Source organism: Ruditapes philippinarum, unplaced genomic scaffold (genome assembly GCF_026571515.1).
Source record: "Ruditapes philippinarum isolate M1 unplaced genomic scaffold, ASM2657151v2 ctg7356_1_1_1_1, whole genome shotgun sequence".
In the NCBI taxonomy this organism is placed as follows: Eukaryota; Metazoa; Mollusca; class Bivalvia; order Venerida; family Veneridae; genus Ruditapes; species Ruditapes philippinarum.
Genome location: NW_026858870.1, coordinates 59,071 through 75,513, shown reverse-complemented (window position 1 = coordinate 75,513; position 16,443 = coordinate 59,071). Strand labels below are relative to the sequence as shown.

General features: G+C 31.4%; 1 protein-coding gene across 1 annotated transcript in view; it reads right to left on the bottom strand.

Annotated features, from left to right (window-relative positions):
* Positions 1 to 351: 351 nt before the first annotated feature.
* Positions 352 to 16,443, bottom strand: part of LOC132754538 (uncharacterized) — a 70,373-nt gene continuing 54,281 nt past the window's right edge. The window contains exons 3-4 of the mRNA XM_060745179.1: positions 743 to 1,317; positions 352 to 360 (exon numbers count right to left, since the gene is read on the bottom strand). Of these exons, the coding sequence (XP_060601162.1) occupies positions 352 to 360; positions 743 to 1,317 (584 nt within the window). The remainder of the gene's footprint in view (positions 361 to 742; positions 1,318 to 16,443) is intronic.

Below are 16,443 nucleotides of genomic sequence, written 5' to 3'. Positions count from 1 at the left end.
ATTAATTGGACGGTTAAATCTGTTCAAATTAAGATTTTAATTACAGAATGGATTGAAAAAAATAAACAAATAAAAACAGACAACTAGCGAGCTGTGTCATGTTTTTCTTTATAAATGTGAATTCCCAGTTTCTATTTCAAATCAGTGCAATATGTCTACGTTAATATAAAATATTAATATTACTTGTATAATGTTGATTCTTTTGTTGAATACATTTGAAATGCATGTACATGTATATCTATGATTTAAATCCTGCGCCGTACCCGATGTAGTTTTTTTCTCTCATACGGAAGATGACAGCGATATTTTTAATGTTCATGCATGTTTATATTAACCTATACGCTATATGTGCTACAGAATCTGGAAATAAAATGCAAGTAGTTATGTTTAAGTTAACAATAAAAATATTTTAAACATTTATCATTGTTTATTTGTTTTTCTCGATTGATTACCGGTAACAGATGAGTTGTAAACATTTAATTTCGCTAGAATTTGCGATATGGTCAAGTGGTGTAGTTTTCGTCTATCACTATGTTCGGATTTGGATTATTCGAAACCATCGATTTTTCGAAGTAAATTTTCAGTCCGGGGAACTTCGAATAATCGAGGTTGGACTGTATTGTACATTCAAATACATTATCAAATTATTCATGAAAATAAGCATGAAATGGAGGCGTGCTGCTTTAATATTTTACAAAATTTACAAATAAACATAATAATTATAGTACACAAATCTAGTTACCTTTGAAAAAAGATTGTTTGGTCCTGTAACATTGCATCCAATATGACTATGAAAGTACTTGTTATTTATGATAACATGAAGCAACCCGGTGCAATCAGTGTCGACTGCTGATGTCTTGTCCTTGTACCCAGGAGCATTTATAAAACATTTGCAAACCTCCCACGGTTCTGTTGACCACTGTTGGACATCACTGTTTTTCCAAAAAGGTACAGGTGGCATTGATGCATGATACTGTATAATGCTGTCATAGATGGCACCACATACATTGTTTGGACAGGGTCTCTTATTATTAGGAAAACAACAGTTACATTTATCTTGTTTGAGGGGACATATCCCTTTTGAGACTCGGACATGATCTGGCTGGAGAGTTGTTATCTGACAGGCGCTACATGGTATGTTTGGTTGAGGAGTCTTTGTTTGTTGTATTTTGTTAATAATATCGTTGTGCTGCTGCCTTCCTATGTCATCACAAAATGGCGCAAGTCCCTCTTTAAGATAACCCAAGCCTAGGCCAGCCTTAACCCACTGCCGGTATTTGTTATTCTTTAAATGTATCTCATGTGCCATCTTGATTTCTAAAAACAAACAAAAAATATTTTTAGCTACAATTTGTTTTGTTTGTTTGTTTGTTTGATTTTACGCCTTTTTCCAACAGTATTTCAGTCATATAGGCGGGTAGTTTCCTAATCATTGTTCCTGGAGAGTTACACTAGTACTAGACTACCTTCCTCCGCGCTAAACTACCAAAGCATCTCCCGGGGATCGAACCCACGCCAGAGAGGTAACTGGATTAGAAGTCATCGACTCTAACCCCTCGACCACGGAGGCGGTTAGCTACAATTTGTAAGAATCCAAGGAAAACCATTATTAACTTAAACTATGACTGATCACAAACACTTACAAGTATGCCCTGAAAGCTGGCCCCAGTTAAGGGACGACGAACTTATGATTTTAATAATTTATTATCTTTCATTAATCATTGTGTACTTTTTCAATAATTGTTTGTTGCGTATACTCGTACATTGTATATTTCATCAAAAGCAATCCAAATATTTCATAATTATGATATTGACTAAAGGTAATCAATTACGCGAAAATTGTTAGCAATTAGCAACGTATCCTGCACGTGTATGGCACGGGTGTTTAATGAGTTTTTTTAACACTTGTAGTAGAAAACTTGACCGTCATCAGTGGCGGATTCAGGCTCCAAGTTTTATTATGTCTCACATTTCATTTTCATATACTCATTTTTTCTCATAAAAAGTTATAAAAAAATATTTAATACCTTAAAGTCAATAATAATATGTTCCTCTTAATCACATTATCTAAATGGTGTGAAAACGCGTGTTCAATAACATCAACCACGTGTCATTGGTAATTTAATTATCAGTACTTAACACCCGTGATTAACATTCTGCCAATCACCAAATTGCTGTTATATCGCTAAATAAACAGTAGCTGCATTTGATTTTAACGGGGTTTTCTGATAAGTAACATTATTTTATGTGTTTTACTGTTTTAAAATGGAAAATAGAAAGAACAGCAAATTCTACATGCATGTCGTTTTACTATTTTAATAATTTCATCAAACAATTAATATTTTGTATAGTAACTATTTTTAATTTTAAAAATGCATAAAATATTTAAATCATTACCAAAATGATAATGTAATATGGTTAGCAAATTGCTTGCTACTGGTCATGCTTTTAACAAATAAAGTGATTTGCTTATAATTATATTCCCGGCAGCAGAAATAAGAAAATAATTTTTACAGTTAAAAAATTATAGGATCAAATTTAAACGAGTACTATTTTAATCACAGTAAAATTGATCCACAAAAGTATAATAATATTCAGCAAATACTTACATGTTTGATATTTATGCACAGTTTAAAATGAACGAACACTTTTTATGAAAAACACCCCTCTTTGAAGCAATTTGGTTGTCTGCAGCTTAAAAATGGTGATAATTAGCAAATGCTTCTGTTAACGGTCAATGTTTGAGATGAAATGTGTTGCGTTTCATGGTAAACGTGTTGTAATTAAGCGCTGTAATACAAATCTTTTGAATAAAGATATGAATTTGTTTTCTTAAGAGTTACATGTCATTTATTAAAGTCATAACAATATTTAACGTAAATATAATGTAATACACGGGGAAAAAAGAAACAGATTTAAAGACTCATTTTTATCTTCGAATATCAGCCATGACGGAAATAAACGTATTTCTTTGTGTAGAAGTAAAGCCATTAAGCAGCGTTTTGTTGAAATTTGGTTGTGGTAATTTATTGTTAAGATTACATTAGAAAGTCAACAGCGTATGCATTACTCTTCAAGTAAAATTCTGAAAATTATGTATAGAAAAGCTATTACAGTACTTTTCGTAAAAACCACGAATTGAAAAAAATGAAACAGATTGTTAAATCCATACTTGTCTTCCAGTGTCAGCCATAACGATAAAAACGTATTTAATTCCAGTTTTAAATTAATAAAACAGACTTTCATTACACCACTTCAGTAATTCAGTTAATATCTTTAATGATTTTCTTCTTCATATTACTACTTAATTAGGACAAACATTGTTTTCTTTTTAAATTCCGTTGGATCAAAAAAAAATCTCCGTTGCGACATACAAAATGTCCATTTCGTCGGCACACAATCCTTTACAACGTCAACATTGCCAGCTATTTGATATACGATTAAGGTTTTTATATCTTTTTTTTTAAATTTATTTATTCAATAATATTGGTGTTAATTAATTTCATATATTAGTATATACGTTGTGCCGATTTTCCAAAATTATCTCCGTTTCGCCATGAAATTTCCATTTCACCAGGCATATATAATCCTTCAGTGTAAAAATATACAATTTAATATGAAACATTTTAAAACATACTTACATAATAGTGCTAAACAATCATTTTAGATGCTCAAATATAGCATATTGACTTAAAAAAAGGCGTTGTGTCGGTTTTTTCTAAAAAATATCTCTGTTGCGCCATGAAATTTCCATTTCGCCAGCCATATTACCCTTCAGTGCAATTAAACATATACAATTTTTGAAACATTTTAAAACATACTTACTTAATAGTGCTAAACAATCATTTTAGATGCTTAAAAATAGCACATTGACTTTAAAAAAAGCGTTGTGCCAGTTTTTCTTAAAAAAAATATCTCCGTTGCGCCCGTTGCGCCAAAAAAATCTCCGTTGCGTATTTTAGTGGTACCCGTTTATATTATTCCCTGTTTCTCGTATTATCGTGGTTTCTCGTATTATCGTGGAATAAGTAAAACGGATGGAAGCGACGCTCGCGACTTCCGTCGATATCCGAAAACTTGTCTATTTAGCAGAGCTGTTTTATCTCCGGCAAAAATAACTAAAAAAATTCGACAAAAACAGATAAAAACAAAATATTTGTGGAAGTTATCATAAAATCCAGAGAAAAAACATTAAATTTATCAGTTTTTCTCATAAATCATAAATTTTCTAGTTTTTTTTTCATGTTGCAGAAACCCCTGGCGGTTCTCTGACAATGACGGTCTCACACTACTATATGTACAATACAGCTCAAAATATTTGTTCCACAAATAGATACTATACGAATCATATGAACTCCAATTAAAAACCAATAATGATCAAACATTGTTTATCCTTATCACTTTTTATTTTTGACAAGAAAACAACAACAAATGTTTGTTTCCCTGCAATGGAAAACTGTAGTATTCATTGCTAAATCTCATATAAGTTATAAGTGAACATAAACTTTATATATTTTAGAGGGATTATGTAAACAACAACACATATTAATTGAGTTAAAACTATTTTTAGAACAAACCAAATCATTTGGTTCCAAAGAGTCGTCGAATATGATCCTAAAAGTTTGATTATGGCCTCCTAAGCTTATATTTAAACACAAAAAATTACAGAGCAAAGCCATTTAACACTTAATTAGGAGTTGCACTAATGATTTGAACTGGTGTGTAGAATAAAATCACCACATAGCGACCAGCCTTGACAACCAATCAAATTCCACGATAATTTGAGAAAGCACCTGCTTCACATAGAGGGTAAAGGTCAGGATATACAAGCGGAAAAATCTTTTGTTTTGCTTTCGGTTACGATCTTCCTTCCTTTATATTGTCTTAAAAAGGTATTTTTCTCGGTATCAGGCTAAAAAATACTGTACCAAAATGTTTTATAAAAATTATCCAACCAAGTTTAATCCTTACCCCCACGATAATACGAGAAAACAGGATACATGTATATAGATTTAATAAAATAAGGACAGATTTACCTATGCGCGTCTGTGGCACTTTTCAGAATGTCTGAATTTGGCCAGATTATGGACAAATTTTAGTTACATTAATGTTATAGCGAGCTCGACGAGCTGGCCCGAAGGGCCTGCTCGCAAAGCGAGCTTTACGGTAACGCGAGTACCTGCTAAGTGATGGTTTCGAAAACTTTCGTCCAAAGTACCGAATTGGACACATCGCAACCTTTCGAATTTAAAGATAACGATAAAAACTTGGGAATACTGACTGAAAACGGATGTGTAGACTGGTCACCTGCGCATGTCTATGGGAACCATAATTGGACAGGGAACCAGAATAACGGAAGCTGTGTATAAAAAATCGAAGGCGCCATTTTGTTTGAAATCTGATTCTGATAAATAAAAACAATTTTTTGTCGAACTTTGTTGTGAAAACTATCTAGAATGAAAGAAAATAGTCTAACTAAGAAAATGAATCCGAACACCAATATCTGTTATTCAGTCGTTAACGCTGTACAGACGTTTAATGTATTGTTTACGTGACGTAACAATGTAGCGCCAAACAGCGCGTGTAAAACAAATAAATCAGTACGCTATTTTATTTAATGTCGCAAACGTTTTAAGTTTTACATTTATTTCACTTTAAATAATCTTAATTTCGCTTGAAAAATTATAGAGTGAAATAAAATAAACAAAGTTTTATATTAAAACGTTTTCAAAACTCGTTGTTCATTTCACGACAGGGGCGGAGCCATATTTAACACAGTACGTGTGTCGTCACACGCACTCGTCACTGCATTTGAAATGAAAATGAGCGACTACTTCATACTATTCTCGTAAAAAGTACATCGAGCTCGCTTTGAAGCTTTGCCTTTTTCATATTATATTGGTTTAATTGAGGTCAGAAACTGGTTAGATTCAGGTCTGAAATAATTAAGGAACGGAATAATTGGTTTATAATTTCTACTTTTGTTTTCACCAAACACCTTTTGGTAAATTATCAAATCCTAATAAAATTAGTTTAATAAAGTATTCATCAAAATTATGATTTCAGATAACAAACATGACTTACAAATGCTTAATAAATGGGTGTTGCCTTTCCATTTGAAAACATCTATAATTATTAGTCTAATGTGGAAATTCCCCCAGTTTTAAAAAACTGTTTTTCATAAATCTTCTTTCGTTTTTAATTGTTAAATTTTTGAAATTTGTGTTGGCACATTAGTTATTTCTGTTTCATAAAGTAATCATTTCGTTTCAGTATAAAATATGTAACATAACGGCTACAAGATTGAAAAGATACTTACATCAATTTCTTCCAATTTAAAAAAAAATCTTATCCTGGACTAACCTCCGCCATATTGATATTTTCTTCAATTTTACAGCGCATGCACGATTCACAAAGGCCTCACAACACTAAATATTGTCCTTCACTTACCTGTAAAATGTATTTTCTCTCTATGGCTATATAGATTTCTAATTTTCTAAAATAAATAATGAAGCAAAAATAGCAAGACAACTTTGGACTTTCAAAAATAATAGATTTTGATTTGATCGTTTTTCTATATTAACTAAAAAAGTCAATGGTAAAAATGTATTATATAATGATTTACATAAAATTATATTGCGTTTCAGTAAATGTGTTCTTAATGCAATAAAATTAAGTATGATAATGGCCTCAGCATTTTGTTCTGGTTTACAAAAATACAATGTATATTTTACTTTGTTATAAAATAAATCTAATAAAAATGTGATACTGTTGTTTGACCGGTTCCGGTGCAGTTTTTCAACTTTTGGTGTCTGCATACAAATTAACAAATAGTTGGTTTAAAAAATGTACCTGCTAGCTAGTTTATATTTGATTCGACTTCAAACCTTTACAATTATCGGAAAATATATTATCTTTCTTTTTTAAGTAAGAATACTGCTTGATTGAATCTGGTTGGTTTCATTATTTCGAAGCAAGTTCCGGTGCACATAACGTTACAAATGCCATTTGTAATATTCCCTTCGTAGAATTTGTCTATTTTTGCGAGCTAATACTAAAACTAAATCTGTAAACTACAAACTTCCAGTCTTATTTATTATTTTAATATTCATTCGGGGTATACATATATATATGGTATTGTAAACTTTAAAGGGAATAGAGTCAACGCGGCCCTATACCAACTCGGCACGGGTCAACTCGGCCTACTTTACAAAAATATATATAACGTATTAACTTTGCTTTGCATGTTGTTAAGGTAAATGAATAATAAGAAACATCTTATTACTATATAATTATACATTTTACTTCTTCTGAAATAAAGTATATTTAGAAAAAAAAGTTATTTAACGTATCTGTCTTGCAGATATGATAAAAATAATATAGATCTAGATTCTAATAAAATGTGTTTGTAAAGTAATATTTAAAAAAAATGAAACAAAAACGTGTTTACTTAATATCATAAGCTTCTAATTAAATCTTCCGTATATAAGCGCATTGATTGTTGCCGAAATTCATTTGCACGTGTCATACGTTTTTTTTTCTTCTATCAAATAGAAAGACCTTGTCTGTGTATTATCTAGTTAAAGGAATAAAGAACAGAACAGAAGTTAAATATGTAGAAATACTCAATCGTTTATCTTTACTCGCAATTCTACTAATAAGAAAAGCTTGTCTGCTGCTAGTTCGAAACTGTCAATCCGTGTATTATAAATAATTACAATAAATAGTGTTAACACCAACCTAAATATCAATAATTGAAAAGTGGGCCGAGTTGACCCGTGCCGAGTTGGAATAGGGCCGAGCTGACTCGGGGGCCGAGTACGTTTTAGGGCCGAGCTGACCCGGATTCCTTTAAAGCACCACCATGCTTGGCGTGAGATGATGCAGAACTGCAATTGCATTGCATGCATTTGATTTTTGTCATTATTTCTGGTAATTTCTGTTTAAAACAGAGATCGTATACAATGTCCAAGATGAAAGTAAGTTTTTGTTTTGCAATAATGCTTGAACAACAATCTTTCTAGTCCCATTGCTGGTTAATACTTTTTATAGATAATCTATGTTTTTAATTTTATCCCTATTGACAAACATCTTTAGTTTAAATAATATCTGTCAACACTGACACAGACATCCATGGCCATGTTTTGTTTTCCTCTATATTCTGCATTTTATTCATTATTCAATTATATTAATATTACACTACACGAACAGTACTTGTTATAAAATAATAACATTGTAGGATATTTTAAATACCGACTTTCCTACTATATAATAGTGGCCTTCAGTAAGCGCATTTTAAATAAATGATTATAATTTAATACATTTACCTCAAATAAAATGTTGGCACACTTTCTTACATATACTCATTCATATATTTCAACATTAAAGAACATTTTATTTCTAATAAGACAACGCGGAAACGTTTTCATTTCGGTTCAGTCTGATAATAATTTCGTCATCAAAAATACATGTACGTTTTCGGAACTGGTCATAATAGGTCTCCTTGTTTAAACAGGTATGAATATCTTTATGTTAACTTTTTTTGCAAATATTTTTGGATGAAGTTGTATGGCAAATAACAACTTTTTCATCGATACATAAAATGTGTCTCTTTCTTTCGGTTTAAATTATAGCATGTACCGATAAAAAATGCCGATATGGATTCCAGCATTTTTGCTTCATGTAGAGTCAATTATCGGACAAAAATTATTAAAAGCCGAAATAGAATAATGACTAAAATATTTATTTGTTAATGTCAATAAACAACAAAACTATTCATTGTCGTTTACATGAATGGCTCGCTTGATTGTTCGGAACTCGTAAATGCGCCAGAACCGGTCTTGAAAACAACTGTTTTTCAACTTAACCCATTATACACCGCATTCATGGGAATTTTGTAAGACATTGCTGTTTTCATTGAAAAGCCACCTGTTACAAATTGAAATAGCTATGAAACTATACAAAATGCTCCAATAGTCATTACTGATCAAACTTGGCACAAATGTTGACTTGACCATAGCCTTTGTAACGACATGCTATATAACTCTTAAATTTCCTATTACCATGGCAACGATGGGACATCTCAAAATTGTCAACTGATTTCGAAGTGCTGCAACTTCTTTATAATAATAATAATAATAATAGTAATAATAATAATAATAATAATAATAATATTAATAATAATAATAATAATAAATAATAATGATAATAATAATAATAATAATAATAATAATAAATAATAATAATAATAAATAATAATAATAAAAATAAACATTTTATTTGATGAAGGTAACATATTAAGAAATATCAATGGATTGAAATAAAGTCAGAGGCCTTTCAGCGTTGGTTACACATTACCTAAGATCGACCTCAGACAATTTTTAGCCTCTTACAAGTCCAAAATTTTCTTGATGGGGCATGGCCGAAAAATGTGATCACTTTTTATAAAACATTCTCAAACGAAAACAAGTGGTTAAGGCCGAAAAAGAGTATTTTTTCCACTGAAATGGGGTGAAATTGGGTGAAAACGACGCGTGTATATGAATTAATGAGTTAACTAGATAAATCTGCATGATTTTGTAGTATCAATTGTTTGCGTTTCAGCATCAAATAGTATAGCTTGTTATTGGTAAGTTACAGAAATAATTTGATGTATATTGAACATTTTGCTTTATCTTATACTGTAATGCGCATGTCCATTATCTTCCCGTCACTCATATACATTGAACAATCAGTGGTCATAAAACGATAAAACTATATATATAGAACCATGTGTCTGTGATAATTATATATTACAAGTACACGCTCTGTGAACATATTTAAGAAATAATATATCCCAAACAGTGATTTTATCGCTCAATAACATCACTGTTTGGAGTTCGGATGCGAAGAATTATATCACGAGGGCGTAGCCCGAGTGATATAATGATGCACATCCGAAACATACAGTGATGTTATCAAGCGATAAAATCACTGATTTGGATATATTATTTCGATTCTAACACGACATCAACAAATAAATGTTGCCCTACCTGATAGTTAAGCAAAATTGCGCCTGCATGATTTGTTTCCGTAATTTTTTTCAGCGCGTCGGATTTTTAGTGGTTATGTCACGTGTATAATGATTACGTCACATGTCTAAATATAGAACGTCAAACTGTGCATCTGTTGCATAATAACACACACTTTCTATTCTTCTATGTTCAATAGGGAAAAATGCGGGTCGTGTTAGTATAATAAATAAACCCATAATATAACATTATTAAAATAGCAAAAAATCAGAATCCCTAAAGAAATCCCAAAACGACAAAATTGAAAACGTTGCACGCTCAGTTTGATTGAGTCTGTTCATGGAAAGTACTGGTAAGTGCAAGCTACCGCCCACGCCCTCTAGCATCGCTAAAGCAAAATTCAACATTTAAACATGAAAACAGCGAAATTTTTAATTAAGAAACATTCGCAGATGCGTTAATACGGCGGATATCATGGAACCTTCATTATGGTATGTTCTTGCTTTCCATGAAAAGCGTCGTATCGTCCCAAAGTAAAACAATGCGTTTGCACTAAACGAGAAAACGATGGGCGGAACTGAAATAAAATGAATTTTTGTGGGATAAGAGGATATGCATTTAATTCTTTACACTTCCGGTACTACATATGGATCTCAGAATTGAACTGTGGTATTAATTAAGTAAGGTCTGGAGCTTATAGTTGTAAGGGGCAAAATCTACTAGTATGGTTGGATAAACAGTTATTTATTGGTATTAATTAAGTAAGGTCTTGAGCTTATAAGTGTAAGAGGCAACATCTACTAGTATGGATGGATAAACAGTTATTTATAAAATTGATAGCAAAGAATACAGATAAACAGAACTTTCTCAAGAGTGGAGCTCCGACGGGAAATATAATATGACCTGTTTTCTTCTTAATATTTTATAATTGACTTTCCTCAGGCAATATTCTATACTAATAAACTTTTACATAAGCCACTATGATATATTATGTCATAAATGAACACAATGATGGATGAAATGAGACTTCAAGATAACATTTTGACGCGACTAGGCAAGGAAATGACGAAGTTTCTTAAATAAAAAAGGACTAAAACAGCAAAACTTTGCACATTAGGTAAAATGTACCCTATGACATTATTTTTATGAAAGACTAAAATACCTGAGTAATCACATAAATAGATAAATTAATAAGGCAACTAGGAGCCTTGGAGTTGTGGTTTAATATTTTTACCTATATAAATAAAGAAATGTTTCTACAACTTTTCAAACCACATGTCAGATCCCACATTGAATTAAACTCTGCTATATTGCAACTGGATTTAAAAAAATGTAACAGCCATTGAAATTGATCTCTTTATCTTCTTTATATGAAACTCCAATGCACACTTGCAACGTCCCGCGTTAAGAGGTTACACAATCTTTCTGTTTTAGTCCGTTTTATGGCATTTTCTTCGTACAAAATGCATGTTTACGCCACGTCAGGGCCCACGCAGGAAAAAAATATGTCCACACTGTGTGGAAATCATAAAATGGGGAATACAGAGGAAAGTCAGAAGGATATAATTGAATTTCGATCTTTTTTTTTAAATGAATTTCACAAGTTTTTTTGAAAAAGTTGAAACTTTATCTTACATTTGAGTGTTCAAGTACACTTCTGGATCAACAGAAATTAAAATATTTTCTACCGATGATCAATTTTATGATCCATAGATTTTGTATTACAAATCTTTATTATAATTCTAATATCACGATCAATCTGATATCTTCATTCACATTCTGATATCTTCATTGTCATTCTGATATCTTCACTGTCATTCTGATATATCTTTATAATCATTAAATATCTCCATTATCATTCTGATGTGAATGAATTTTTATGTTGATACAAATGTATCATATAATAAAGAATTGCGGTCTGAATGCAAGTTTCTTTTATTGCTTTGTAAAGTTTACATATCTTTAATTAATGTTTCACTTCTATAACCTTATGAGTGTTGTAGTGTTAAGAGTAAGATATTTTTACAATCAATTCATTTCATCTGAATAACACATTTATGATAAAATTTAGAAAATCTAAATAATGGCCTACGATGATTGAATCGTTAAGAAACAGTATATACCACACACATGTTGAATTACATGAAGTTACAAAACTAAGAATGAAGGAACGGTTTCCATTTCTATTAAAATGACTTTTTTTATATAACAAAATCGTTGCATCTAAAGAAAATAATTTCCTTTTCTTCGTTATTTTTTCTTCAAAGCCTAGAAAATATATATTTATATAAAATTAGGGTTTTCTATGGTGGCTTATTTGTGCCATTTGTGTTTTCGCCCCGCGCCCGTAATTTTAACTTGTTAGTTCTCGACTTTTCGCTTGGCGGGGTGGCGGGACGAAAACACACTAATTAGCGGAGGCGTGGGCCGAAGTTTTTTTATTTAATTTCGCCCCGCGCCCCCGCCGTTTTATTTCTTAATTCTCACTCCCCGCCCTAGCGGGGCGAAGTTTTATTTGTTAAACTTCGCCGTACGCCCCCGCTAATAAGCGTGTTTTCGCTCCGCGACCCCGCCATTTTAACTTGTTAATTCTCGACTTTTCGCTTGGCGGGGTCGCGGGACGAAAACACGAATGGCACAAATCAGCCACCATAGTTTTCGTTTAAAAATAAGGTAACTTATAATAATCAATAAATAAATCATGTATTGTAGGGTTTTTTTTTGTAAATAATATTTTAATAATATTTTACATTTTTAAATTCTTGCTAAAGGAAACATATCCTGCATGTTTTGTTTCTGTTTTTTTTTTCTTTTGCAAAGGCATGAGAATCATTGACTCTAACTTTAAATTATAAATAGTTCCTTAACATCAAACCTTGAATCAATATGTGATTTGCATTTAATAAATACTACGTAATAAAGTATTGTAAATCACTGACAAAATAAATTCTTCTAATGATATTAACATTTGTCAAAATCTCCAAGTATGAAATGTAGTGAAAAGTAGTCAAATCTACAGTTTGAAGTTTGACAGTGATTAAACATCTCTTCCGTAATATGTTAAAGCAGTAAACCCTACTTCGGCCATTATATTAAAGTGGACATGCATTCCTAAATATGATAAATGGCCAAACTTCTCAAAGTAAAGAAAAAATACGGAAGTCAAACGACAAACATCTCATGGCAAATTGATCAAATAGGCAAACCTCTAATTGCAAACATGATAAAAAAGTCAACCTTTCATGGCAGACATGGAAAAAGTTAACTCTATCATGACAAACTTGAAACAGAAGTCACAACTCTCATGGCAAACATGATAACGCAGTCAAACTTCTCATGTCAAACATTATAGAAGTCGGCAATTATGGTACAAAATTCAAATATCTCATGGCAAAGATAATAAAGCAGTCAAGCATCTCATGGAAAACATAAGAAAGCAGCCACGGCTCTCATGACAAACAAAATAAATCAACAAACCTCTCATCACAAACATGATAAAATAAACAAACCTCTCATGACACACTGATAAAGTAGACAAACTTCATGGCGAACATAAAAACGTAGATAAACCTCTCATAGTTAAAATGTTACAGAAATCAAACCTCTCATGGCAAACATGATAAAGTAATAAACCCTCTTATAGTTAACAAGAATCAGCAGCCAACCATCTCATGACAGACATGATGACGCATTCAAACATCTCATGGCAAAAATGATAAAGCAGTCAAACCTCTAATGTCAAACATGATCAAGTAGAAAAATCATCTCATGTCAACTATGATTAAGTTGTCAAACCTATTATTGCAAAGATGATAAATAAGTCAATCCTCTCATGGCAAAGATGATAAAGTAGTCAAACCTCTTATGTTAGACATGATCAAGAAGACAAACCTCTCATGTCAACAATGATAAAGCAGTCAATCCTCTCATGGCAAAGGTGATAAAGAGTTAAACATCTCATGTCAAACATGATCAAGTAGACACAGCTCTCATGTCAACTATGATATAGTTGTCAAACCTCTCATTGCAAGCATGATTAAGTAGACAAACCTCTCATTACAAATATTATAAAGCAGGCACACCTCTCATGGCAAATATAATAAAGTAGACAAACATCTCATGGCAAACATGAGTAAGTACACAAAGCTGTCATTGCAAATATAATAAAGCAGGGATATCATTCATTGCAAACATGAAAAAGAAGCCAAACTTCTCATGCAAACATGATAAAGCATTCAAACCTCTCATGGAAAAAATGATTAAGTAGTCAAATCTCTCATGCCAAACATGATAAAGTAGACAAACTCATGGCAAATATAATAAGGCAGACAAACCCCTGATAACAAATAGGATAAAGTAGATAAACATCCATGGGTAAAATATGATATAGACGCTTCACTGACATACCTGACAATAAAAGCAAACTTTCAATGGCGCAATACATATTAAAAGACAACCAAAGGTCAATTTCCAAATGATAAAGCAGCTAAACTTCTCATGATAAATATTTCCCTTATATGCGTACATTTCTGATTAAATAAAACATACCGTAAGTTTTTCTCGCCTAGTTTTTAATGTTTATCCTGGGCTTTGTGCGACCATCTTGACGTGTCTCCAATGTAATGGCGTATGAAAAGGTTTTCATACTTGAAGTTAACATGTAATTGATACCTCGTTATTAATCATTCAAAATGTATTTCAAAACGTTAGCAAAGTACACTCAAACTACCTCGTGACTTCATTGAATAAAAATCGACCAATTGTTGCGCATTTAGTGAAAAGAACAATTACTTTAAGGCATTTATTCGTTTGAATATAAATACGATACTTAAAATATCGCCGGCATGAAATCAATTTAATTAAAAGTATCGCAGTGCAGCGACGCCAAGAATAGAAATAAACAAAAAGATAATTACTGTATTATGACGAACTAAATCATAGCAATCATACAAAGAATACTATGGTGGCATATTTACGTATTTACGTAACTAGTTAATAACTTAACTAACTAGTTAATTAAGAGATTAACTAGTTACGTTTTACGTAACAAGTTAACCTTTTAATTGATTAGTTAATTAAGAGGATAACTAGTTACGTATTTACGCAACTAGTTAACATCTTAATTAACTAGTTACGTAACTACTTAATCGCTTTATATAAAGCTGGTAAAATAATAAAGGGATAGCAGTTGTAGGTACTAACATGTTATGATCTTTTATTTATTGAAACTAGTAACGTAACTAGTTAACCTGATACCTAACTAGTTATTTAAGAGGTTTACTAGTTACGTAACTAGTTAACCTCTTAATTAACTAGTTAGTTAAGTGATTAACTAGTTATATATTTACTATAAGTAACTAGTTATCATATTAACTAACTAGTTAATTAAGTGGTTAACTAGTAACGTAACTAGTTAACCTCTTAACTAGTTTATTATCAGGTTATCTGGTGGCAGAAATGTGCAACAAAAGTATACAAAATATATAAAAATTTAATTTTATGTCAGTCTGATGAAAAGGAAAGAGGACGTGAGTGTGGAAAAGGTTCGGTAAAATGTTGAGTGCTTCAAAGGGATTACCCATTTTCAGATATTTAATCGGAACCTGCCTGTAAATAATGAATAAGCAAGCTGTTTATATGCGAATAAATAACTGATTGATTGCAGTTATCTTCATATAACGGTATATTTTCCATGCCCAACACATATTGCATTAAGTAAACTTAAACATAGCTAACATATAAAACATAAAGGATGATACATTTTATCAGTCTGATAAAAGGAAAAAGGGGTAAGAAAATGTTCGGTATATATAAATAAACATAATATGGTATATAATCAATGCCAAACACATACTGAACAAGGATGAATTTAAACATAGCTAACATATAACACATATCAAATGATTATTTTGTGTCAGTTGAAAAAAATAATAACTCTAACATACCGTCAGCTTTACTTATTCCTAAACTTCCTTTTTATAACTTATTTGCCATCAATGTGACCACTTAATTCATATGATAATGTCAACGATGTGACTTTAAACTTGCTACAGCTAAATTGTCATCGATACGACTTTTTAATTATGTCAAAGATTTGACCACTTTTCTTTTATACACACATTATCGATTCCACCTCTCAGTCTAACCGCTTTCTTGCAAATGCACCCTTTTATCTTGCATACAAATTATAAATATTTCTCACTCACTAAAATAAAGATAAAATAAACATGATTCTCACACTCTGTAAAAACAACATATCATTAGGCTAGACGAGTGATAACGAGATCCCTTAGAATTCCTTTGATTTATCTGATCATAGAAAGTTAACCGCTAGTTCTCCCTAAATTCCCCTAGAATTTGTCTGATACCTAATTGATAAAACTTGATCTTCTTGCTTGTATTATTAGAGCTTTTTGTAAAAATAAAAATTAAA